Consider the following 26,405-nt stretch of genomic DNA (forward strand, 5'->3'; position numbering starts at 1 on the left):
GCAAATTGTTGCTCTAGCTTATTCATTTCTAAATATTCTCAGAATTGATTCCCTGACGTTCTCTGTGACTCAACAGCTTTCTCTGACTTCCACTGTATGACTTAGCTCTTTAAAGCTTGCAATACAGTAACACAAGGTTCACATATATTTTGGCAATTTACCATCTTTTGGAAATGTCTACTTTAGGGTCTTAGACATTGCAGGAAAAAAATAAAGTCATAGCAAAGCTTTTTCTGGGCTGTGTCCAGCCTAAGGAAAACACCAAGCTTTCAGCATAGAATTTAGTAGATTTGTAAAGAAACTTGAAACATAGTACACCTCTTGACCTGAATTCTTGTAAGCCAATATGTGGTGTACATATACCCTAATGAATTTCTCCAGTTGCAGTTTACATTTCAATCATGTTGCATCTACCACTAGAATCAGTGGACACTGACTCCTGTAGTAGGTCTAGGGCTTTACCTTTTTTATTCTGATCTTAATTATAGGACCAAGTCAAGGGCATAGAGTCCAGTTTTGTGCCAGCTCCCAAGCATGTCAGGTTCTGATTAGAGCCTTCATTCACCAGGCTGGGTTAAACACGTTCTGGCTAAAATGGAGCTCAGTTAGTGTAAAGTTATGAGAACAGACACCAGAGGCCATGGGAACAGGATGGAAAATTTTATATAGCAACTGTAATGCTTTACATCTCAATTTCAAAGTTTGTCTTTTCTCAGTTCCTAGGAGATTCTCTGGAAAACCTGCAAAACTGACACCTCCCAGCCTCTTTCCCAAATCATTCAGGAAGGTACGTCATTATCATTTGGCCACAAATAGAGACTTAGAATATCTGTCTGTATTGTATTTCAGTGCAATGTGCCTTCTGTGAAGCACTTAGGACAGGACTTGTAGAGGAGTACAGTCTTCATATAAATCCTTTGCCTTAGGTGTTGTAATTCTAAAATTGTACAGAATTTTGATAATTCCATTTTATTTTATTTTTGAAAGTCATGTACACAAAAGAAATGGGAAAATTGGAACTGTAGAACACAGAAAAATGTGAAATTATGATAGTGTTTTGAATGTTTAATATAACTTAAATTTGAAACACCGAAGCCCTCTAAAACTTGTAAGTGGCCTAATAATTTCAAATCACTTCATACTGCAGATGCCCAGAGCCCTGATAACCAGCTGTTTATCAGTTTTTTCTTCACGCATTCCAATAACATCTCTCTAAAATGTAGAGTTTGTGATTCATAATTATTGTAGCTCTTCTGATTTTTCCATAGGTCTTAGCATGTGTGAAACAATTCAAACGCTGTTACAGAGGATCAAAATATTTTGGACCAATTAAATCAAATGTTCTAACCAAGAAAACTTAATGTGATCTTAAAACATATGTTAAAAAAAATAAATAAATAAAAAAAATATAAAATATATATGGAAGGTCAATGCATAAAAGAATAATCTTGGACAGAAAGAAAGTGGTATATGATATAGAGCAGACAACTGTTACTGGCATAAGGAAGGGCAGATGAGAAGCAGAAATGACAGTCATGTATGGTAAAATAATAGATATTTCTTCAAGACATGAGAAAATGTGTTGGCAATATGAACACATTTACTGTGTATTGTGGTACAAATGGAAATACCAAAGGGTCTTGAACTTAGCCTCATAACAGTCTGCTTACTTAGTTAACAACCACTGGTTCTAGATGAAATAAAATGGAAATAAGTCCAACCACTGGTTTTGGAGATAGCTGTATATTAAATCTTCTCACAAACTGATCAGTCTCTATCATCTGGATAGTTCTCATTTTGACCTCTTCAGCTGATAACAGAAGATTGATTCAGAATGTCTCTGCTCTAGCGCTTATAAACCCCATTTCTGCTTTCCAGTATAATTTTTTTTTTTATCTGTTTTTGTTAGCGTACATAGCTATTCTCTTTCCCTGATATTTACACCCTGTTCTCTTGTCATACGTTTATGCAGCACAATCATGCTCCTTCTCATCTCTCATGTGCTTGGCTATGGAGCCAGGCTCTGTTAAGCTAACATCACAACACTGCCTATTTCCTTCTCTGCAAGCAAGGGCAGCTGTTTTTTGAATTTGTCTTTCTTGTCTGTGGGCAATCAAACTGTATGCAATGCTCTAAATGAAGGCTGGATTGGGTTTTGGGAAGTAGTGCTGGCACTGCCCAAGCTCTCCTGGAAATGACTCGTCTAATAAATCTTGTAATCATGTTTAATCTTGAAAGCCTGTGCACCTCATTAGAAAGTATCTTTATATTGTTGCTTGGTCTTCCTTTACCTACCCAATGAAAAATCATTTTGCTATTTGCTTTAATTTTGCAAAATCCAAGTTAGCTTGAACTCTGGCAAGTCTGACAGTGTTCCCAAGCCTCATGGCTACTAGAACATGCATTTTTGGGTATCCATTTTTGCTCTTCTTTGTAAACACCTTTCAGGCTTCTTATTACTGGCATCACCATTGACAATATTTTTCATACTGGAAGATGGAGGTGGGAGCAGCAGGGGTTGGGAGGTGTGTCCCGGTACAGCTGGAGTGTTTAGGAATGAAGCTAACAATAGGGCCCCAAATCCCACATCAGCAGCATGCTACACTGGAGAACATGCCAATGGAAAAGCAATCCCAAACACCGCAGAAAACTGTGAAAGGGGCATTCAATAATTGCCATATGGCATAATGCTTGGAAAGCATCAGCATCAGCATTTTGGATTAGATCTACACTGGGATGCATTATCATTTCAATGGAATTAGATACACAGGATATTTTGCTCAACTCTGTTCTGGACTTTGTGAAGCACTTCTCCTTGGAAGAAGCTATCCTAGCATCACCAGTGTACTGCTGGGAATCTAGCTCAACATGAGCAACAGAGAGGCTACAGTCTTTCTTTTCTTTCTTTCTTTCTTTCTTTCTTTCTTTCTTTCTTTCTTTCTTTCTTTCTTTCTTTCTTTCTTTCTTTCTTTCTTTCTTTCTTTCTTTCTTTCTTTCTTTCTTTCTTTCTTCCTCCCTTCCTCCCTTCCTCCCTTCCTCCCTTCCTCCCTTCCTCCCTTCCTCCCTTCCTCCCTTCCTCCCTTCCTCCCTTCCTCCCTTCCTCCCTTCCTCCCTTCCTCCCTTCCTCCCTTCCTCCCTTCCCCCCTTCCCCCCTTCCCCCCTTCCCCCCTTCCCCCCTTCCCCCCTTCCCTTCCCTTCCCTTCCCTTCCCTTCCCTTCCCTTCCCTTCCCTTCCCTTCCCTTCCCTTCCCTTCCCTTCCCTTCCCTTCCCTTCCCTTCCCTTCCCTTCCCTTCCCTTCCCTTCCCTTCCCTTCCCTTCCCTTCCCTTCCCTTCCCTTCCCTTCCCTTCCCTTCCCTTCCCTTCCCTTCCCTTCCCTTCCCTTCCCTTCCCTTCCCTTCCCTTCCCTTCCCTTCCCTTCCCTTCCCTTCCCTTCCCTTCCCGTTCTTGCAAGTTTCAAGAGCATGCCACCTGAAAACAGGGCAGTGGGCACTTTCATCTTACGGAGACCACAGTCTACATGCGGCACATAGCTACCTTGGCACTGCTACGACAGCCAGTACTGTAAGCAGTGTTGCTTATTTGCTCTGACTGTCATTTTGTGTTCTTCTTTACAGAAAGGTTTCAGCTAAAGGTCACGGGAGAGCCACTGTGTATTTTTTTTTCAAACAAAATCAATTGAAGGACCTAGAACACAATAAGTTATGTTGCAGGGTTGCAATGCATGTATTCCCATTGGAGACCTATCAAAGTGAACTAGCACTGTTGGGAAATCTCTCCAGCTACCCCAGTTAATCAATATCTGTTCATTATACTGTCTCTGATGAATATGGCTAAGGATTGGGTAAGCATGAGTCAGGTGACTTAAAAATAACTGCACCTCACACAAGATTGATAGAGGTTTTGTTTGTTTGTTTGTTTGTTTGTTTGTTTAATTTTCCCAGCACTACTGTATTACTACAGGCAAACTAATGTACTTTTTATCCCCTCTCTTCTTTCCACCCTTTGCTCATTGTTAGCATATCAACATCACTGTAGGAGTGGCTTTATTAAATTAGTAGCACTTAATCTACTGTCACACTGTCAACTTGCAGGGAGTGAACAAGCAGACAGCAAGGTTTCAAGCGGCCCAGTGTGCCTCGACTGGCTTTCACCCAGGCAGTTACATCAGAGTTGTGCCAAAACCAGCCTTTATGGGTGCCTACTAATATTTCTGCACTGAGTATGAAAACCCTATGCTCAAAAAGATTGTTTGAGGGGAATTCATGCCAATTATAGATGTGTTATGACAGATGAAAAGATTATAATTATGCTTGGCTTCCATGCAGAGCTACATTAACACATCTACGACATTTAATAACATGGGAGGATAACCACATGCCTCAACAGAGGTTGACTTTCCCCAAAGTTGCTTAACTTCTATTTTTTTTCCCTCCTTCCTGCTTCTCCCACCCACTGAAATGAATGTTTGCAGCATTTGGGGGAAAAGAAGGAAAAAAAAAAAAAAAGAGAGAAATAAGAACAGGAAGAAGAAAAAGAAAAGCAAAAGAAAAAGAGGGAATGTACAAAGTTAAGAAGGAGGACAAAGTGAGAGGAAGAGGAAGGGGGAAGTGAAGGGCAGTGAAGGGGAGGGAAAGGAAGGCAAGGCAAGGGAAGGGAAAAAGTGGCGACAGATTAATGATATGAATCTAACAACTAAAAGTTAGTAACAGATGAAATGCATTCAGCTCCTTCCTGGGCTATTTATAAAAACAGGCAAACTGAATAAACAGTTAGTTAGTGGACCCTTGGAGGACATCTTGTATCGATATGGTTCATGCCTCTCAGCACATAGGCTAAATTAAAGCTGGAAAGAGCTGGATTGGAAGGTGAAGCCCTGTTTTTATAGCTAAACTGTTTGCAGAAAACTGTCTCTTGGTCATGCTGGGAGGGCTGTAAAAGGTTAGCTTTGGGAAAGTACTAAATCCATCAGAGAGAATGCATTACCAGCCAACCAACCAACCACTTTCCTCAGACTTTCAGTTCACAGTACTTAACAAATTTTAGTTAATTGGCCATCACATTCCTTTCTTTCCCCACCCCACCCCCAAATTCATCTGCTGAGTCCAGTTGCCTCCATTTTGTTGATAAGAAAATGTGATGCAACCAGCCTAGAGTCCTTCCAAACACTTAGCAGGCTGTTTCTAGTCCAGACAACCTGTTAGAGAAACGCTCATTTGCAAAGAGATATCTGTTCTTATTGAGCTGAACAGGACTGTACATGCACTTAAATTTCAGCACATATCCAAACGTTTTGAGGGATTATAGCCACAGTGCTCTGCACCTTGCAACACTGAACCCATTTCTTTTTTTTTTTTTTTTTTTTTTTTTAGAATACAAATAATACAAATTTAATACAAATGATATTCCAATACACTGACTCAGATATGCTAGCAGTGTAGCCTCTTTTTGTCCCCCTGAGCACAGTGCCATGCACACACATATCCTGTTGTGAGACCTCTCTTCATCTGCTTGTTTTTTTTGTTGTTGTTTGTTTGTTTTGATATGAAGTACAGTAAGAAAGAGCATAAAGAGCATAAAAACCATTTACCCCAGAAGAGTCTTGCTCACATCCTGCCAACTGCTACAACTGCCCCTTGCAAGAAAAAGTGTCAAGATTAATTACAAGAATTCCTGATCTTCTCTGCACTGATGCAACCTCACCTTGAGTACTGTGTACAGTTTTGGGCACCACAGTACAAAAAAGATGTAAAGCTGTTGGAGAGTGTCCAGAGGAGCGCTACAAAGATGGTGAAGAGCCTAGAGGGGAAGATGTATGAGGAGTGGCTGAGGGCACTGGGCCTGTTCAGGCTGGAAAAGAGGAGGCTGAGGGGAAACCTCATTGTGGTCTACAGCTTCCTCACTAGGTGGAATGGAAGGGAAGGTGCTGTTCTATTCTCTTTAATCACCAGTGATAGGACCTGTGGGAATGGTGTCAAGCTGAGGCAGGGGAGGTTCAGGCCAGACATCAGGAAGAGGTTCTTCACCGAGAGGGTTGTTGCACACTGGAACAGGCTCCCCAGGTAAGTAGTCACTGCACCAAGCCTGTTGGAGTTTTAAGAAGCATTTGGACTGTGCTCTTAGTCACACGGTCTTAAGTTTTGGGTAGACATGTGTGGTGCCAGGAGTTGGACTCGATGATCTTTATGGGTCCCTTCCAACTTGAGATATTCTATGATCCTGTGATTCAAGACAGCATTCTCCCCTGCAAATGAGTCTCCAGAACACTTCCCCACACCACACCGCACTCTTGACAGAGAGGAGCAAGAAGCCAACGACAAGAATTTGAAGATGAGTCCTCTGTTGATACATGCTTACAGCCCAGTCCTAAGATCACTAAGCAAAGGTCAGTGGGGAGATACACATATGTTTGGCCAATGTCCTCACGTTTTCAGAGCACGAGAAAGCTCTAACAAACAGAATGAAACGCAAAAGGGAGATTGACTTGTGCTAGGACACTATGTTCATTTTGCAAGACCTTTTGCTTGAATTTCTTCATCTATCAGATATACCTAAGTTTGAGCAATGCCAATCTGAAGAGGTTTTTTGCAGATGCTTAAATGACGGACTTAGTAAAACCATAGGACTCTTGACACTAAACTAATGATGACATTTCTGGGGAAATGAGCATAATCCAGAGGAAAAAAATACACCTGCCCCCTAAATTTTTTGATTTCTGGCAAACAAGCAAATCTCTAAAATGTAGGATGTGGCTCTTGAAATTCAAGGAAAAGAAGGGAAAGTCAAGGATACACAGAAAGGAAGGTCAGTGACTGATAAATCTTTAATATAAAAATTGTACAAGAATTTTGATACAAATTACAAGAGGTATTTGGACAAAGTATGAGTAAAACTCCATTTATATCCCCAAAACCTTATGCATTTTATGCAAAAGACATACTGTAGGACAGTAACAGTACAGAAAATACAAGAAAAGAAAAGTCAAATTAAAAACAGGACTTTCAATTCCCTCAGATTACTAATGGAAAAAACTTGTTTAGAGTATGTACAGTATTTATGAAGCTACCAATGTTACAATTATTTGATCAACATGATGCAGTTTTTCATATCCCCTTGTACAGCTATATTCCATAGTGCATGCTTTGGTTCTGCAGGCTGGACAGCAGAGCATTCACGTTTTGCTCATGTTGAGAACAAACAGTGGAAATGAAAAGCCTCACCTATCTTGAACGGAGACAGACCTTTGCAAAAGTGTCCATTGGGCCCCAACTCCCACTTCCCTGTGCCCAGCTACCCCAGTGACATGCTTTGATAAAGCCTGCTGGAACAAGCTTAGCTTGGCAAGACAGCGGTGAGCTTGCCACCGTCCTGCTGCATCCCCTGCTGCTGCTGGCATGGCACTGCGAGCAGCAGGAGATGCTGTACCATCGCGCTGTGGGAACCCTCCCATGCTCACCAAGAAAGGGGTTTCCAGGGTTTCTGTCTCTGTGACTGAACCCACTGCCAGCCTACAGTGGGCCCCTGAATGCGTGAGGATTTAAATCCAGTTTATCTCAGCTTACATCTCCACATGAGCCCCCCAGTCAGAGCCTGATCTCTCCAGGTCACCCAAACTGAAGTGCAGCAGACGACTACGTGGGAAAATGTATGTTGCTTGGCCCATATGACCTTCTCAGCCAATGCTGCTAAAACAACAGCTTTGCCAGTGAGCAAGAGCCTTCATCAAAGGAAGGAAACTCCAAACCCATTTGGCCATGTGTGCAAGCCCCTACAATGAGATATTCTTAGGTACAAACAGGTTATGGTGACCTGCTTGTGGGTAAGGAGAAGTGTGTGAAGCTTCAGCCAGGATAAATTTTGAATGTTTTCAGGGTTCAGGTCAGCTTGTTTGCACACCTGTTTCACATACATCACATTGGGACACAGAGCCCTTCTTATAGACTGGAGGAGAGGTGGGAGACATGAACTGAGAACACAAATGCTGCCCGTCAGGAAACAGCCACATTATGGAAAGTAGCTCCATATGACATAGGAACCAAAGTTTGCACAAGAAAAAGCAGCATGCTGAATTTCATATTTATAAATAGCTAAATGAGACACACACACACAACAGTGGCCATTTTATTCATCTTGTCACTTTACAAACGGTGACCATTTTCACAGATGGAATGCATAAGACTTTCCAAATGGAGAATGTCAGGAGGATGTGTTACTTTTCTGAGAGAATTTTTATGACAGATTCTCTTGGAAGGAGAAGAAAATGGGTGGGGACATGCGAAGAAAATGCAAAAACTAAGACAACAACTGAAGATTGTACAAGAGTTTGTAAAAAATAAAGACAATTACAAAAATCCAAATGTAAAAAATATGTTCTGAAAAATAACAAACAACTCAGCCTTAATCTGTACAAGCTGAAGCGCCCCTCTTTGCTCCGTAGGTCGTCAGGCTAACCAGGAAGAGCGGGGTTGGGATCCCAATTCCCATGGCTGCGGTGCTGTTTCACTGCTGAGTTGGGGGGACGCGCCCTGTCCCACTGGCACAGTGTGGGGCCAGGGGGCTGCAGGGGCCTCGGGCGGCCTGCCAACACCCCTGCCTGCCAGATGGGCAGGTGCTGTGCGATGCTCCCTGGCTCGGACGTGGACACGCGTGCCTGCACCAGTGCCACCGCTCCCCTGGAGCTGCGGTTCACAGTCTCGTGCATTCCGTAACAGGAGCGGACAGGTTGTGATAAACTATTGATGAGTTTGCCATCCTAACTGCACATTATCCTCTGATCATTCCCAACCCTTTGTTTGACAACGGAGGCCTTATAAAATCTTTATACATCACTTAGCTAGTCTCGCTCTCTCTTTCTTCTCTAGAAATATAATTGCCCTGGATGCTTTCCTCCATTTTCCTAAAATATTTTTTCTCCAAAGGTTTGAAGAGAGTGGCATGCAAAGTCCATAGAGCATCTGAACAAACCTCTCTACAGATTAGACATTTGCTCAGTCTAGCTTCTTGTGTTTTTAAGCACTTGAGAGAAAATATACATACAGGTAAATGTGATTAAAATTATATAATTTTTCCAATTTATAATCTTCATTTTACTGTCATTATGTCTTCTTCCTCCTCTTTCTCTGTATGTCTGTCACATACCCTCACAAGCACACACACACACACACAAGAACAAGGACCCAAATGGTTTATTGGATCAGAAAGTCCTGGTTTCCACAAACAGCCTCAGAAACGTTGCAGAAAGGCTGCTAGGCCTGCCCAGCTCATTGTTGCAGGTCAGCTAATCCAACTGCTCCTGCTTTGGTCCATACCATGTGCTCATGGAGTTGATGGGAGAGCAAAATTTGGGCTCAGCCTTTACACTTCTGACATACAAAAAACATTCCTTCCTGCCACCTAGCCACAGGAAATTGCTGGTTTCACCCTTTGTAGCTTCTGATGCATGTGGAAAGAAAAGGAGGGAAAAGATCAATGACCTTTGTCTGACTGGTAAAAGGCCCTCTATTATTTATAGTGGGCACCATCACTTCTGTTGCAGCAGATATCAGGTAATTACCATACAGCACTGGAAACAGATTAAGCATCCAAAGCAAGCAAAAAGGAGCTGCTGTCCACTAATCTGGTGAATAATCCAAGGATGTGAAAAATAATGAACCCCAGAAAGGCTGTGTTTAGGTCTTCCAGTCTTGGGATTTGTCTGAAATAAGCCTTTGTATTTTTACGTATTGCATTGGCAATACCAGTTCAACACACAATGAGCAGCACTCATTGGCACAAATGGGATCTTATGTTATGAACCCAGCACAGAAATCCTGCCAACCTGGCAAGGAAAGCATGTTTCCCTTACTTCTCTGGCTACTTGAATTTCCAATGACTATTCAGCAGTCAGTCAATCGGTTCTGATTAAACAACGTACTGTACAAATGAAGGGGGATGCTTGATGCCAGGTAATCTGGCCTTCCATGCACTTGTAACTTCTCAGAACATGGTGCTTGCGCCCAAGCTACCTCCCCTTTCAAACTCTTCCTCTCCTAACTGCCTCATCTGAAAGGCAATTCTGGAGTCTGTACTTTTGGCAGTGTTCTTGTTAATGAAGAGATAAATCAGAGCGGAGCAAATTCCTCCTTGTATGAGGGCAGTAGATAGTGTCTCAGATACACTTCCCTAACACTTTATAGAGGTTCACGCTGACCTCAGCAGGAGATGTTCCTATGACAGCAGGAAGGATATTCGGAATTGGCATTCACTGTTAGAATCTGAGGGGATGGTTTTGCTCTGAAATTTGCCACAAGATGGGCTAAATCAGAAAAAGAAAAGATTATACATCTTCTTTGCCACTGAACCTGCACAGTCAGTCCTGCAGCAAGTCTGCACATCTATTTCTAGCAGGCACAGTATGGCTTATGCCAATATAAAGCAATTAGTTGCTACATAAGCAGACAAAAGTGCCGTCACAGACAGCATTTCTCAGCTGACCTTTTGTTAAGAAGCCATCTTGTTACTGTCTGTCTGATAGCTCGATAGAGCAGCCAGTGGCAGCCTTGGGCTTCCCAAAGACAAATCGAAGAGCTCCAGATGGGACTTCCCTTCACTCATTGCAGATGTATGTGCATGTGTGTGTGTGTGTGTGTGTGTGTGTGTCAAGGAACAGGGAGGGAAAGCCTGGTTCTTATACTCAATTTCCACTTCACAGGGGATAAACAGGCAATTACGCATCCTTTTATATTTGATGGCCAAGTGCTGAACTTGAAAGCACACTATTAGTTTGTGTCCCTTCAGGGCCAGTGCAATAAGTAGCCAGGAGAGCTGGGGCTAAGCATGAGAGGGTGTTGTCTGCTGTTAGTGTGACAGTCTTGTCAGCAGCATTCACATTACTGGAAGGTAATAAAGTGACAAGTAAGTTATTAGAAAGATATGAGGTGAAATTGAACTGAAGCTTCTCGATGCTCAGCTCAGTTCTTTTTTTTTTTTTTTTTTTTTTTTTTCCTGCTTTGTAATGGGCCACTATTTGTTACAAACCAAGCCTTGTCTTGAGATCTTATATAAAAAAGAAATATTTATTCTTTGCAGGAAAGGTCACATGAATTTACAACACCACACTTTAAAGGAGAGGAATCGGAAAATAGTTTTATGACAACTACAGCTGTTATTAAAAAAAAAAAATAATAATACAGTGTCATCATAATGAACAATAATACTGGCAAAAGTCAGAGGACTTGTCAAAAACATGTCCATTTTTTTAACCCTTTTGTGGCTAAGAACAGTTTTCCTTTCAGTGCCAGTGCCAACAATGCTGTAACAGCAACAGTATTGGGATATACATGATCAATATCAAAATCAAAGCTGTCATTTAAGTTGCTATTTAAGATCATGGCTTGACTGGGGAAAACAAGCCACATAAAGACTACTACAGACTCAAGATATCTTACTCACATAAAAAAGTTGCTGCTTCCTTTTGTTGCCAGCCATTTTAAAGACAGTGATAATGCTGCTTGGCAAGAAGAGACAGAAACTATGGGACTAGAACAGACACGTACTTGGGCAAATGTGTGGGTGAAAGGTTCAGTCCATTGTATCATGTTGCTCTGTTCATAAAGAAAAAATGGGTATGGAAAAGAGTTCCTTTTATGTCCGTACAGAAGGGGGAAAAAGCGCAACTCATCATGTGGTGATGGCAGGATATGCTGATGCTTATCTCACAAAGTAGCACTAGAGTCACTGTTTTGTTGAGTTACTATAGCAGCAAAGTAGTGACATAAGTTTAAAAAAAAAAAAAAAAAAAGAAAAAGAAAAAGAAGGAACTGACATATACCAGCTGCCATCATGTGTCTGCCACTCACCTTCTCCTCGCAGAGAACTCCTGCTGCCTCCTTACCCTTATTACAGACACCTTTGCTGCTTTTTTGAAATAAGAAAAGAACAATTCTGTTAATACAACCCAAAGAGAAAAGTGACAAAAACATTCCCAGGACAGAAGAAGTGCTAATATTCCTGTTCACATAACTGGCACATAATATTTTGAGGAGCATGTGTGCACGTCTAGATCAAACACTTTCCCTCCCTTATTCCTTCCTCAGCCATCAATGGTGCTGTGAAAATGTCCTGCAGAATTTGGGTAAAAATGTATTTCTGAAAAGAAGCCCTGTTTTCTGACAGTGGCTGAGATTTCTAACAATCCTATCAAAAAGCAGATCCAAACCATATAATTTGATTTTAAAATACCAAACTCATTGAAAGAGAATATCCTGGACCTAAAGCTTGTTCTTGTAAGTGGTTCTTATCTTTGGAACAGATCAAACTCTGTATCATTATGTTTCTGGGTTTTCCAGATACTTACACAGCTCTTTGCCCATGTAGTTAACTATGCTGGATCCTTAATTGCATTAACTGAGAAGAATAAAAATCAGGGAAAACTCAAGCATATACCTCAAGGGTATGAAGTCTCACTTTCTATTTGCTATATTGGACTGGATCTACAGAGGTGCTGACCTCCCATAGCATCTGCTTTACTGTTCAGTACCTGTTGACTCTTCTTCCTAAACAGTTCCTGATTTGTGGATGGAATGGAAAACACATAGGTGATGGGAAATTATAAACTTTTGGAATAGGCAGAGAAAGTACACTTTCATTTCCACAATGGTAGAAGAATGGAAGGAAGGAAGGAAGGAAGGAAGGAAGGAAGGAAGGAAGGAAGGAAGGAAGGAAGGAAGGAAGGAAGGGAGGGAGGGAGGGAGGGAGGGAGGGAGGGAGGGAGGGAGGAAGGGAGGGAGGGAGGGAGGGAGGGAGGGAGGGAGGGAGGGAGGGAGGGAGGGAGGGAGGGAGGGAGGGAGGAAGGAAATATACTGAAGTTTACTCACAGCAAAATATGGTGCACAATTTCTGCTGTGAGAAGTATCTGAGAAACACAAATTTTATGAGCTTAGTCATGAAAAGCCTTTGAGAGATCTTTCAGAGCATTGTGTAAGTGCTTATAGGCTTTTAAATCTACCTTCCACATTTTATCAAGTTCAATTGTGACTCAGTGACAGAGTGCTTATACTTTGTGTGCATTACTACAGTGTCACCATGGAGCCAGTTGCAGTTTAAGAGGCCAAGTTAAAATCTCAGCTGTAACAAAATGTAGCTGTTTAAGATACAACTTAGAAAAACTGGCTAAATAGTGTAAGATGCGCAGAAATATTTAAAATATAAATTAGCTCTGTACGAGCACTAAATAATTAGTCCTCACAGAAACACCCATATGCACTAAGAGCATATTAGTATTAGCCATGTTTTAATGGAGTGAAACATAAACAGGTGAGTGATGTGATCTGCCAAAAACTAAGCAGTGACATGAGGCCACCAGTGGTATTAATGCTCAGTTCCTGGTTCCAATTCATGTGATTTGACTGTGCTGTTTTCCTTCCAACTTTTTTCACACAGTCTTTCAAAAGATATGTAATGATTAACTGGTATTGCATGCTTCCCTGAAAAAAAAAAAAAAAAAAAAAAAAGAGTGCTCTCCAAAAGCAAGAAAAATGCATAAACATCTCAAGAAAAGTAATGAAAAGTAATTCTGTTTCTAAAGGAGATTCAGCATGCAGAGATATTTTTTGTAAAAGTGGACAAAGCCTGTTTGATATTTACAGAAATATGCAACTACTTTGCATGAACAAAATGGTAAAACACTGTGGAAAGCATGCCTGCAATAACTATAGGAACTAAACAACAAGGAACTAATTTCCATGTAAGATGAAGAGCCTCTGTATGACTCCCCTTCCTCAAATTCAGCCTAATTCTTGTAAAAACGGTTAGACTGACAGTCTTGAAAACTGAGAGAATAGCCACAGGTTATGATGGCGTAAGCAGCAGCACACTTGTCTTGTCATCACGCCATTATGCCCTGTGCTGGACAAATAAGAGGTTCAGTCTTTATAGTGATTACACTGTGCATCTCTGCTGAGATCACCTAGAAATGCTAGCAGTTGTGTTAATTTTGTCAGTAAAACCAAAATTCTACCATCTGGCCTTTTTTAGCATTGTTCAGAAAATTGCAAGTAACACCAATTCTATCACAGGAACATTTCTGATAAACACAGATCCTCATAGAGATGCTTGGTAAATAGGAAGGAGGGAAATACCATTCAATTCAATGGAAGTTTGTGTGCCCTCCTAAAACCTAGACTGTTCTGACTTTAGTATCACTAGCACAGAAAAAGCATTTGATTCACCTAAAGATAACAGTGAGCAATAGTCTGTCCATCACGAAGTTTTCTTACATGGAGATCATGTCTTCTACAGGGCTTAAGCACAATCTGAATGAAATTTAGGATGCCGTAAGAGTAGGATTGTGGATTTTGTAACAGTTTTTGGAGGTTGGTTCCTGCTCCTTTGCTTTTTATGAAGTCCTGTTTCATTTTGTGTAATAAACAGATTTTTCCTATGTAATTCATATGCTGAATTTATCTACTGATGATGTTTAAGTTTCCAAACAAGTTTACCAAAACCATTTGACCTCTAACAGAAACAGAGTGAAATAAGAATGCAGAACAGTGATTCATTCAGTGAAGAATTATTTATATACCTCAAATGTGTTTTTCATTAAAAACAATATTTATTTATACCGTACATAGTTCAAAACAGTGTTTTAGTTTTCTTTTATTCTTTTCTTTCTTTCTTTCTTTCTTTCTTTCTTTCTTTCTTTCTTTCTTTCTTTCTTTCTTTCTTTCTTTCTTTCTTTCTTTCTTTCTTTTTTTTTTTCTTCTGTAGATATTCAATTTTTGTTTTATTGGTTTTAGACTTTATGTCTTGCTTGGTTCGTAGTAGCATGGTTCGTAGAGGGATGGGAGTGCAGTACAGGTAACACTACAAAGGTCCTCGTGTTTGAGAAGAATCCACCTTTACTGTTCTAATTTCCCTCTGTCACTAACACACTGAGTTTGCACAACATAAAACAAAGCAAAGCAGATAACTCTACGCAATTTAACAAGGCAAAGTAGTAGAGACTTTGAGGAAAAATAAATAAATAAAAAAAAAAAAGATGAAAGAAAGACACTCTGTGAAACTGGTTAGCTTTTGCTATAAACTTTTGGTTTGTTTGTTTGTTTGTTTGTTAAACCAGAAGGTAAAAATCCCTTATGTTTTCTGTGGGATCCACAAAATTTTTTTGGGTTTCATCAGTGCACAGAATCAAAAAATTATCAGAGGCTTGTAACCCACAGAACCATAGTGAGAAATATTTTAGAAAAAAATTTCTCTTTTTTTCTACAGCTGGAAGTACTGATTTATTAGCTATTGATTCCTACTTTTGGAAACAAGACTACTGAAATGCATAAAGAGTGAAAAAAGAGGAAATCCATATTGAAAAGTTCCTCTAGAAAGTGTAAGTACTCAAGTGGACATAAAGGTAAGAATGATCGAAATGCACAGCAAATCAAAACAGCTGAAGCTAAAGCAAAAGAAGCATTTCTGACTCTTGGCTAATATTCTGGGTCAGTAAATACAGAAAAGGAACACATTCTCAATGAACAAATATTTTATTGTATGCTGAAATATCCTTTTTGTTGTTTTTGCTTTTTTTTTTTTTTTTTTTTTTTTTTTTTTTTTTTTTTGGTAAAGAAAAGAGTCTACAACTCTACACACCCTAATGGTTTTGGCTGTAGGCTGAACTTAAGTAAATACCACCACTCAGTCAGTATGTTGTGGTAACTCAGGCTGCCAGTGTGGTTTACCAGCTCAAGGAACATGTGTAAACACCGGAAACAAAAAGAGATTCACAGGACAGCCTCTCATTCTTTCTGCCTTTCTCAATTGACAGCTCCTTCTCCTGCTCCTGCCCATGGTGTCTCTCTTGCATGCTCTATTCCTCAGATTTTAGTTCTTTTCTGACAAACCATGTGGGTGAAACAGAAAACATTAACACACCTAGAGATCCTTTCTCTGGCCTCTAATTTGTCCAAAGGGAAAGTTACTCAATAAAAAGTCCAGCATATGTTTTCAGAGCTAAGTGCTTCTGCCATTAATTTCTTTTGATTGCTTCTATAAAACATGCCTTAATCATACTACAGCACTTTCTATTGGAAAAAAAAAAAAAAAAAAAAAAGACAACTTTACAGAACAACATACTCAACATTATTTCCCTGTTCCTTTTTTTTTTTTTTTTTTTTTTTTTTTTTTTTTTTTAAACACCACAAAGAATCCAGGCCATAGTAAGAAGCACACAAAATTATATTCATCTTTGTTCTGTGACAAGTAGTATCAGCATTTATATCCCCAAATATTATGCATGTTCAACAAAAAAAAGTTTCCACTGATTCACATGACACAATTCTGTTTTTACTTTCATGTAATGTATTATATAAGGAATGAGGATGCTCTATTGTTTCTAGTAATAGTTGGCACTTGAAAAAAGCACCAAGAATTCTGTATTTCACTTTACACCTTTTCCTTCCCCAGTAATTTTTCCTGTAGTCCAAAAACTACAATTGTGGTTGTGGTGGATAAGTAACTACATTTTCTTTTTTTTTCCATTTTTTTTTTTTTTTAAAACGTGTGCAAAGTTGGCACTTTTGTATTAACACTAAACACTAATACTCTTTGTTTGGCATTCATGCCCTCATACTGACCAGACCACTTTTATCTAAGTGTATTTTTTTAAAGACACTTACTGAAAATATGGCAATAGTTTAAGAAAAAAAAAAAAAGCATGGATATTATTACACATCCCCTTGTAGTGTACTAAAAAGTGCATGACTGGATTTATGTAATAGTACAAGACAAAAAAAACTGTATCAGATCAGGTACTGTAAAGCATGCCAGCACCTCTGTATTACTTATATCTAGCAGGTAGTTAAAACAAGACCGTGGTTCTTTTAAAAATGTGCATTAAAGCTAACATAAAGGAGTAGAACTAGCCAGCAAACTATTTTTCCTGCTTATCTAACAGCTGAATGTAACTGTAAAAATTAAGCAAAAAAAAAAAAAAAAAAGAGTTAAACCACCATCAATACAATTGTTTTACATCATAGGCCTGTCAAGGCTCAATATATATATACAAGTGTAACAGCCATGCTTAGTAGAACATTATCCCCAATGCTTAGAAGACACAAAGACAACTAAGTAGATTTTTTTTCTTTTTTTTTTTTTCCTTTGCTTTTTTTTTTTGTTTGTTTGTTTGTTTTGTTCTTTTTTTTTTTTTTTTTTTTTTTTTCAGGTGAAGCTCGTGGGTAGAACAAATTGTCTCTTTGGAGATGACCAAGAACATTCTAACAGAACTAGGGACAATTGCAGGCTTTCTCTGTGTTTTTTGTTTGTTTGTTTGTTTGTTTGCTTTGCTTTTTTCTTAAAGGGTATTTCACCCCAGATTAAAGATCCCACATTTTTATTTCTATCCCCCCCAAAGGAAAAAAAAATAAACCAACAACCAACCGAGGGAAAAAAAGCACCTGGTGTTTCTTTCTTTTGTTAGAAAAGAAAAGAAAAAGATTATATATATATGTATATTTATATATATATATATATATATCAAGGGAGGCTGTATATGGCAGTTCAAATGTGGTGGGCCCTCTCTGAGAGCTGGCATTATGCCATGTCCATCCTTGAACTAATCTACTGAAGTGAACGGAATGTTTTTATGCAGGTTGGGATTCTGACTGTGCCGGTTTCGGCTACGGACAGAGGAGAACATCATGTTGCACCCAGGTACTTTGCATTTGTGCATCTCTCGCAAGTGCACTGTTTTATAGTGCACTCTGAGGGTTCCCTTGTTGCTGTACATTTTGTGGCAAATGTTACACATTATCCCACCGTTGCTCACCGAAACACTGTTGAACATGAGGGATCCTGGGACATCAGTGCCCATACCTACAGCTAAGGCAGGGGCATCTGCTTTGTGGGCAGACTCCCCGCTGTCACTTGCCCCATCGACGTCATCCAGGAGAATGCCCTCATCACTTCCTGCATCAGATTCTCTTGAGGAATGGATACTGCTGCTGGACTGGATGCTGGAGGTGGTGCTCAGGTCTAGGACCATATAGTCTTCCGACATGACCCTGCCATACCCATTTATATGGGAATCCTCAGTACCAGCAGGTGAGGAGGTGTCTTCCCTTATGTCAAGCCCCATCTGATGCTGAGAGCCATATATCTTCACCAAAAATTCATCACGGAGGTCCTTACTAAGAGAAGGCTGTGAGGAGTCCAGGCCCATGTCATCCAGTTCTTTGGTCAACAGTTTACGGTGCAGGTTTATATTAGCACTGTGTCTGGGAAAGGAAGAGGGAAGGGAAGAAAGGAAAAATGTACAGTATTTTTGATTAAACACAAAGTTGCCAAGCACTAAACCCAAATTCTGACTTAGCAGTAACTTATACAAATATCCCCTATTCGTGTTTCTTGGAAAATTCAGTCTTGTTAAAAATGAATAATTTGCATCATAAAAACAAAACAAATGAAGCAAAATAACCCCCCCCATATCATTTTTGTTTTCAGCTACTGCTCCTCAACATTAGTTCCCAGCAGCAGCTATAGCCCTTTTATTTGATATTTGCAAAATAGTAAGTTGGACTAACAGAAAATGCAAAGTGCTGTTCTTGGTCCCTGAATCCCTGCTGTCCTTCCTAAAGCCTCATTTCAGGAGTAAACACTATTAATACTTAAAATATCTGTGTGTGTTTGTATCTATATCTATCTTTATATCTGTACCTATAACCAAATACTTATATATTTATACATACATACATATAAATATATAATATGTATACATATATATTCACATAACTGTAAGTGAAATATAGGAGAAGAAAACTATAAAGGTAACCGAATGATACATAGTCAGAGGTCCTGATTCTGATAATGTAATTCTGGTATAAAGAAACTCAGAATCGGGCCAAATCAAGATGAGAAGACTTGAAAGGTTTAGGAGAACAAGTCTCTGAAATCCACATGTAAGTTTCTGAAAATCTTAGCCAAAGTCACTGATTCCATCCTTCTGGGAGGACACTGCCACTCCTCACTGCACTCTTCCCAGGACTGTGTCTGATGTAGTGCTGAATGACCCAGCAAAATAACTACTAATGGCAATCAGAATTTTGCCCCAAATCGATCAAAACACTTAACCATGGGCTTTGGCTTAGGTGTGTGTTGAAGTCACTGTGAGTGCTCAAGAGACACTGGAAAAGCTGTCACTGACGTCAGTGGTCTTTGGACCAGATCCCAAGAGCTGCAAGTTAAAATATTCTCAAGAGTTTTACAGGATCAGGGCCTTTGTTCTCAAGAAGTAAAGCTCTACATTTGCAAACAAACATAAGCCTTTGGGTTAGTAACTGTGTAAACCAGCTTATTATTGTAAATGCTGCATTCTACTCTCCACTTTTGACATCGGCTTTATTTTTCCATTGCAGTAGAACCTCACTGATTTGCAGTAGCGTCAGAAAACCCTCTTTGAAAAACTGCATTTTCTGAATCAACAATGCAACCAACGAACACAGATATCAAAGACCTCTGACCGCAGAACATGCTCTTTTTGTTGAAGTGTTTAATGATGAGAAATTAGTACAAAGTTTTCAATATTAGAAAACTTTAGTGTTTAGTATTCAGAATGTACACCATTGTGGAGGAAACAACAAATAGTTAGCTTCTTTTGGAGGCTGACTGGATTTTCAAGTCAGTAACAAAAGAATTAGCGAAGTTCTACTGCGGAACATTCTTTGCAAGCTAAGGACCCAAACCCGCAATTTACAACATGCAGACTCACCAGTCTGTCTGCCCATTATAAATTGCAGATCAGAGCCCAAATGTAGGAGGGAAAAGAAAAGGGAGGGAAGGGGGAAGGGAGAGAAAGAGAGAAAGAGAGAGTTTTAACATAGGAATACTTTAATTTGCAAAAAAAGCACTAGGTATAAAACTGACACGGGAAAACATAACAATGATAAAATATTTTACAAACATTCAGATCCTATGGTAACAAAAAAAAAAAAAAAAAAAAAGAAAGGAAAACAATAACTATTAGCAATATTTCCTTTTTGTAAGCTTTTGTTTAAAGAAACCCTTTGAAACATACCTCTCAACCAGCTGAAGTCCAAAACACAGTACAGTAATACAATGCAGATAAAAAAGGTAAATGCAAATGTAGGAAGATTAAATTGATGTGGAGTCAATGTCTCTAATTTTATGTCACTTATTTTATGATTAATCTATCTGTTACTCTTAATTTATGGTAATAAATAAAGATAACAGCAATAGAAGTTATCCAACCCACTCACCTGCAAGTGCAGGCAACTGTTCTCTGACATAAAGCTGATGCTGAACTGCAGTTTAATTCAATAATATCTGCTCAGGATGTAAATATTCCAGTAAGGGAGGTCTATAATGGAGAATTTCTCTTCTAATGTGAGACAGTTGAGAGGTATGGGCAAGGGCAGAAAAAAAGTGGAGAGCATTCCTTGTTTGTTTTCCCACATGGGAAGCACTTCTTTCACACAAGCAAATATAGCACCATTGTTTTTTGAGGCGCAGAAGTGTAATTATGCATATCCCCACACTGCACTTAGGAAGGCTGAGCTTACCTTGTGATAAGATCAGCTTTCTAATCTTTTGCTAAATTGAGATCACAAAAGAGAGAGAGAGAAGAGAGGAAAAAAGAGAAAGAAAGAAAGAGGAGAGAGAGAGAAAGAACAAATTCACATTCCAATCCAGACATATCTGGTTAAAAAAAAAAAAAAAAAAAAAAGTCAAAAGAAAATAATATTTGAAACTAATAAATTACAGACTTTTTTAAAGTCTTGATTGTGAAACTCTTTTTGTCAGCTGTAATCTCACTTATGCTGTTGTCCTAATGGATACTGTCTCAACCACACAACATGAAAAACATAAAGCAAATTAATCAAAGCATATTCACATCATCCCCATCATCATCCACAAATGAGCTCTGCACAGATGCATACAGAGGACACACACATGAATGGCAAACAGTAGTCCTGACAGTCCCTTGCCTTCCTGGTGTCAGATGGCATAAAGGCCCAGGTAAAGTTGCTAAGCACTGTACAGGAAACGCTTACTGTGAAGGTCTGTCCGCACATGACCATAAAAGCACATTTGTGCTTATCATCATAATGCTAACTGCAAACTACTCATAAAGTGCTTGTGGGTTTACTTCTTACAGTTTCCCCCACCCCTGGAAATTTGCTGCGCTGCAGAAACTGGTCAGTATAACTGTTACTGCTGTTTCTCACACATTAGCTCTCATTGTTCCTTTGGTTTGTTGCTGGGAAAAACAGCAGCCAGCCATGAAGTGAAAATAACTTCAGCATTCACTGAATGAAGAGATAAGAATAAATCATCTTAAAGAGGGGCCACTGAGCCCCAGATGGACAGAGAATATTCTGAGAAAGACCAGTGTAAGGATGCAAACCCTGCTGATGCTCTGATATGGAGAGATGCCTCTCTTATTCAATTCTCACTTACAGCAGTGGCAATCAGTAATCCAATTAAAGTATGTACCAGCCCATAATATCTGTCAGGCAAACGATGTGCAGAAATGTGTGGACAAGTTCTGGCACTCTACTCAGTAGTGTCCCTTTTCCGCTGTCAGCAGTACTGTTGGATTCTCCTAATATAATTACATTGACTTTTATTCAATTAAGTGCCATTCCTAGCCTTAAAAAAAAAGCTACTTTATCAATTGATTCAGGTGTAATGCAATAATAAAGATGAACTCATGGCAGTGCATTAGCTCTGCTGTTCATAACTTCTGAACATAGGTTCATTCATAGCAGTCGATTTCCATTATGCAACCACAGTTCAAAAGAATTGATTCTTTTACATTCATTTCTTAATCTATTTCACTTGTGTTTAATACTTTCTCTAAATACCATATGCAAAAACATTCAGTTAGGTATTGTGAGAAAAAAAAAAAAACAACAAAAAACACATATATTTGAACACTGAAGGTTTGAAATCTTATGATAAAACCAATGTCACACAGACTAAAACTTTGACAGAATTAACAACACTGTGTGCTAAAGCTACTAGCTGAACACATTTCCAGTACCTGAACAATGGCTGGGATAAGAGGGAAGGAAAAGTATATTTTCATAGATGCACAAATCTAAAATGCCTGACCTTGCATCCCTTTCCTGACCACTGCACAACTAAATGTAACATTGCACTCTGGGGCACAGACTGAAGACCCCATATAGCATGCTGCTTGAAATGTGCCCTGCATAAAGAATGCTTCTTTTCAGGGTTGGCTGAAGCATTCCCAAGGTTTCTTTGGGAAACAATGACCAAGGAGAGTCCTGTGCAGGAGCATGCTGATGTGTGCAGGAACAGCTACAAATAATGTCTTCATCAGAAAAAATAATTAAGAAAGAAGATATAGGCAGATTAGAAAGACCACTGACCAGGAAAGACAAAAAAAGATGTTCTGGAAAAAAGCAAGCGCTCGCAATTGCCAAATAGAATAGTGTTGAGTTTACAGGTAAAAATGAAGCATAATTTTCTATGAAGATAAGAAGAATATTCAAATAGAAAGGCAGAAGAGTATGTGGCAGATACTCAGTATTCTGACCCAGTAGCTGCAAACAGCAATCACAGGAAAAAAAAAAAAAAAAAAATAGCATTAAAAATATTGGCCAAGCCTATACCATCCTATACCATCTTTCATCTTGATAACTGTAACTATTTCCTATTTCTTCTATTTCTTTGCTTCCCTCGTCCAATGCTGATCTTCCTTGCTGTTTTTTCCTTGGAAAGCAGCACTCACTCAGCCATCTTAAATTGCTCCAATGTTCTTTTCTCCATACCATACCGAAGTATTTAATTCTAGTCCTTTGCAAATCTTTCCCCTCTGCTTAATCACACCCAGACACTAACAAGTCCTCCAGCAGCCCTCAGCCAATGCTAGCCTTGTCATCTCTTCCTCTGCTCCTCCCCATGGCACCTGCAGTTTCTCTCTTCAGCTGTTCTGTTCCCTGATGTGATCTACAATGCCACTACCTCTTCCACCCGAGAGTACCATTCCCAGGTACACGTAAGCAATATTCCCTGTGTAAGCTGAGGCACAGTTTGGTCACAGTGATTTGTGCCAGTACACGATCCCTGTAATTAAACAAGTCAGAAAATCACAAAGCAAGATACATTGAAAACAGGTAAGCTCCAGCTTCCCATGACTCCAATATTCCTCATCCCTGAGATAGCTAATTTAAGGCTATCTCTGGTGTCCTTTACACTGCAGTGACTGCTGTATCAGCACAGAAAAAAAAGGTTGAAGAACCTAAATGAATGGCAGTAGTGTACATATATATACAAAACATAAAATAGTTGACCCTGTGAAATTATTTGAATGACTCTGGACTTCTTAGACTACTTATTTGTGCACCAGCTAACAAATTAAGAGATTTGATCCTGGCAATAGAAATGTTATTACAAAAGAACTGGTGATTGCAGTCTTCAAGACAGAATTATGAAGTCAAAAGAGCTGAACTAAAGGTAGATCTCACTCAGCTCCAGTTTACAGATCTACCCCATGCTAGGCAATAAGGAATAGTGAAGAGGGTTAGTTCTGATAATTTAAAATAATATGTGTGCCAAAGATGATTCAAGCATCTCTTCAACTCCGTAATACATGTCTTGCACCCTTAAAAACAAGGAGAATGTTTTTCCAGGCTGTTTTGATATGCAGCCTGTTGTGGCAAGGAAGTTTTAGCAAGTTCTTGGTTATTTTAGGAAGCCTAGAATGCCTGATTTTTCATATAATTAACATCTTCTTCCAAGTTATTATTATTGAATTAGACATACTCTGGACAAAAGTATGTGGAAAGTCATCACAGGCGGGAATTCAGCCTTCTAAATACAGTGATCTTAAGAATACATCAGTACTGCTGAAAAGATGATAATAATAGTGATAAAATCTGTGGTTGTAGCCATCTCACAAGGGAATCCCACTTCCCACTTCACCACTGTCTTTTCAGATGGCTGTTTCAGCAGCAGCGCAATGCACAGTGCTAAAGTGACTACACCAGCTCTCTGACTCTGGTCATGATCCCACTGGTGGTAGTATTTTCTTTCTCTTCTGAAGTTCATGGAAATATTCTTCCATAAGTAGAACTCACTGTTGGTTCCTCCCCACATATTACTAGAAAGCTTCTCTTGATAGAGTTGTGCCGTGCATCAACAGAAGAAAGGGGATTGTAACTTTGGGAAACATGGTCAGTTAAATATCCATGCCACTTAAACAGCTCATAAATCCAGCCTGGGTTCCCTTCAGCACTTTCTTTCCTTACTTGTCAATGAATATGATTTTGTTAATTCCATATTAATAATATCCATATATTGGAAATAAAAATGTAAAAGCTTGTTTATTATAGCTTATTTTTCTTTAGACCATCCTTTTATATCTTTTTGAAGTGAGTGAGGAGGAATTTATCATAGAGTAAAAATTGTACTGGCATAGAAATTGTCAGGATTTCTATGAATGACTGGAGGCCAACTTTGGATGAACCCAGTCCTATCTGCAACAGGTCAAAACTCATGGTTAATGAGCACAGCAGAGTTGGGAAATTTGGATACAGAGTTTTCTGTTTGTTTAAAATCAGGTATCATGCAGATCACAAAATGAACAGCATGAAAAATTGGCTTGAATGTTTTGGTTACAGTTTGGGGCAGTGCAGGTTGTTGAAAATAAAACATAAAGACATAAAGCGTAATTTTTTAAAATTATTATTATTATTTTTTTTTTATGAAAGAGAAATATATTATCATGCTTAAATATTAAATGGATGAGATAAAAAGAAAATGAGCGTGATTCAGCAGCATAATTGCTAGGGAAGTCAGTTAGGGACTACAGAAACCCATTTTCCCATTCGTAATGCAGTCAGACAGAAAGGCCAAGCCAACCGACATATCAGCTAAATGTCTTAGTGATTGGCCCCTTGTTCCTCCATGGCTGAGCATAAGTAACAAAGTTCCCTCATGACAATCTCAGTCAGGTATCAAAGTCCACTGTACTGTTCAACAGAATTCTGGAATGAATGATTTCAGCATTTCCTGCTGTGTCCCTTATATTCTTTCTTCTTATCTTTCTAAATACAAGAATTGTCACAATCTCCTACACTACAAATATTTTAAAAATGTGTTTTCAAACTCATAAATGGTTTGCTCAAGTAATGTCACCATCACCCAACTCTATCTTTCTAATACCATAAAGTAATCATGCACAGGAGCTTATAGCAAGGGGAACATCAGTCGTTGGGCAGCTTTGCTTTAAATTGCAATAAGTGATCCCAGCACTAAGCAATACAATAAAATTATAGATGGATATGTGATGCATTAAAACTAAACATTAAATATTCCTTTTCAGGTAGTAGTTGGTATCTTTTTAAGAAGAAAGAATATTTGTTTATGAAAGCTGAAACCACACAATTTTCAGCAGATTCTACTACTAAGATTCTACTACAAAATCCAATGCTAGGATACATGTCCAATGTCCAATTACGTACAGATTGGCAAACCTCTTATTAAAGCTGGATACGGAAGTAACTGCCCAGGTTGTACAGGTTCCATACAACTTATCCTCCTGCCATAATAAAACTAAATGCTGTCAAACACATTTAAAATATCATAAACAACAAAACTGTCATTATTCATCTTATGAGACATTTTACACACCTAACTTTAGCTCAACAGTATTTTTCCCAGTATTCAGCCCACATTTTTGCCTATAATGAAATGTAAACCAAAGTTCTCTTTGTTTCTTTTCATCTCAAAGGCTCAAAATTAAGATTTACAATTTTGTTTAAAATTTGTGTACAAATTTAATCCTTCACATGGCAAAGCATTGTGGTCTTACCTCAATTTCATGTTCCTTTACTGCTTATCTAAGCCTGAAACTCACACAAAAGCGCAGAATATATGAACATAACAGAAAGCACATGCAGAATTTTATGCTTTCTTAGAATCTCTTCAGACTGAAAGTGCTGAGTTTCATGCAGCTAAAATCAAAGAACTAGAAAGTAAGACTCTGGCTAAATATAACAGTGTGCATATTTATGAGAAAAGATATGGCCTTAATTCTGGCATTTCTTCAAGAATGAAGCAGCAATCATTTTCCCCATTTAGTCAAAAAAAAAAAACAACAATGAAACAGTTCTTGGAATCTAATTACTCATGGAAACTGTTAAAGAAATCATTTTCTCAGTTACTGTCCTAATTTTGCCATTTGCTCAGTAGTCTTTGATACAGCTATTTTTTTTTGTTTTTGTTTCTGTTTGTTTGCATGCTTGCTTGGTTTTTAATCTAAAAAATGAGAAAATACATAAATCTAAGCAAAGATAATAAAAGGTTGAAACCATAATCTGACATAAATTATAGAATTCACATTTATCTGAACAGGGCCAAAGTTTTCACCTGTGCATTAGCACTTGCATGTACCTGAT

The 26,405-nt window shown here is 38.9% G+C and overlaps 1 protein-coding gene across 8 annotated transcripts in view; it reads right to left on the bottom strand.

Annotated features, from left to right (window-relative positions):
- The window catches only part of BNC2 (basonuclin 2), a 381,020-nt gene that overhangs the window by 15,458 nt on the left and 339,157 nt on the right, over nucleotides 1–26,405 (bottom strand). For 4 of the 8 annotated variants that reach the window (XM_032205569.1, XM_032205570.1, XM_032205572.1 and 1 more), the window contains one exon: nucleotides 17,450–18,236. The exons of 1 other annotated variant lie outside the window; for it this stretch is intronic. In XM_032205569.1, coding sequence (XP_032061460.1) covers nucleotides 17,576–18,236 — 661 coding nt within the window. In that variant the 3' untranslated portion in view covers nucleotides 17,450–17,575. Of the gene's footprint in view, nucleotides 1–17,449; nucleotides 18,237–19,726; nucleotides 19,735–20,537; nucleotides 20,569–26,405 lie in introns of those variants that run through there. 3 more of the 8 variants (XM_032205575.1, XM_032205574.1, XM_032205576.1) reach the window with 3 other exon arrangements.

This window comes from Aythya fuligula, chromosome Z, assembly GCF_009819795.1.
Source record: "Aythya fuligula isolate bAytFul2 chromosome Z, bAytFul2.pri, whole genome shotgun sequence".
NCBI classification, from domain to species: domain Eukaryota; kingdom Metazoa; phylum Chordata; class Aves; order Anseriformes; family Anatidae; genus Aythya; species Aythya fuligula.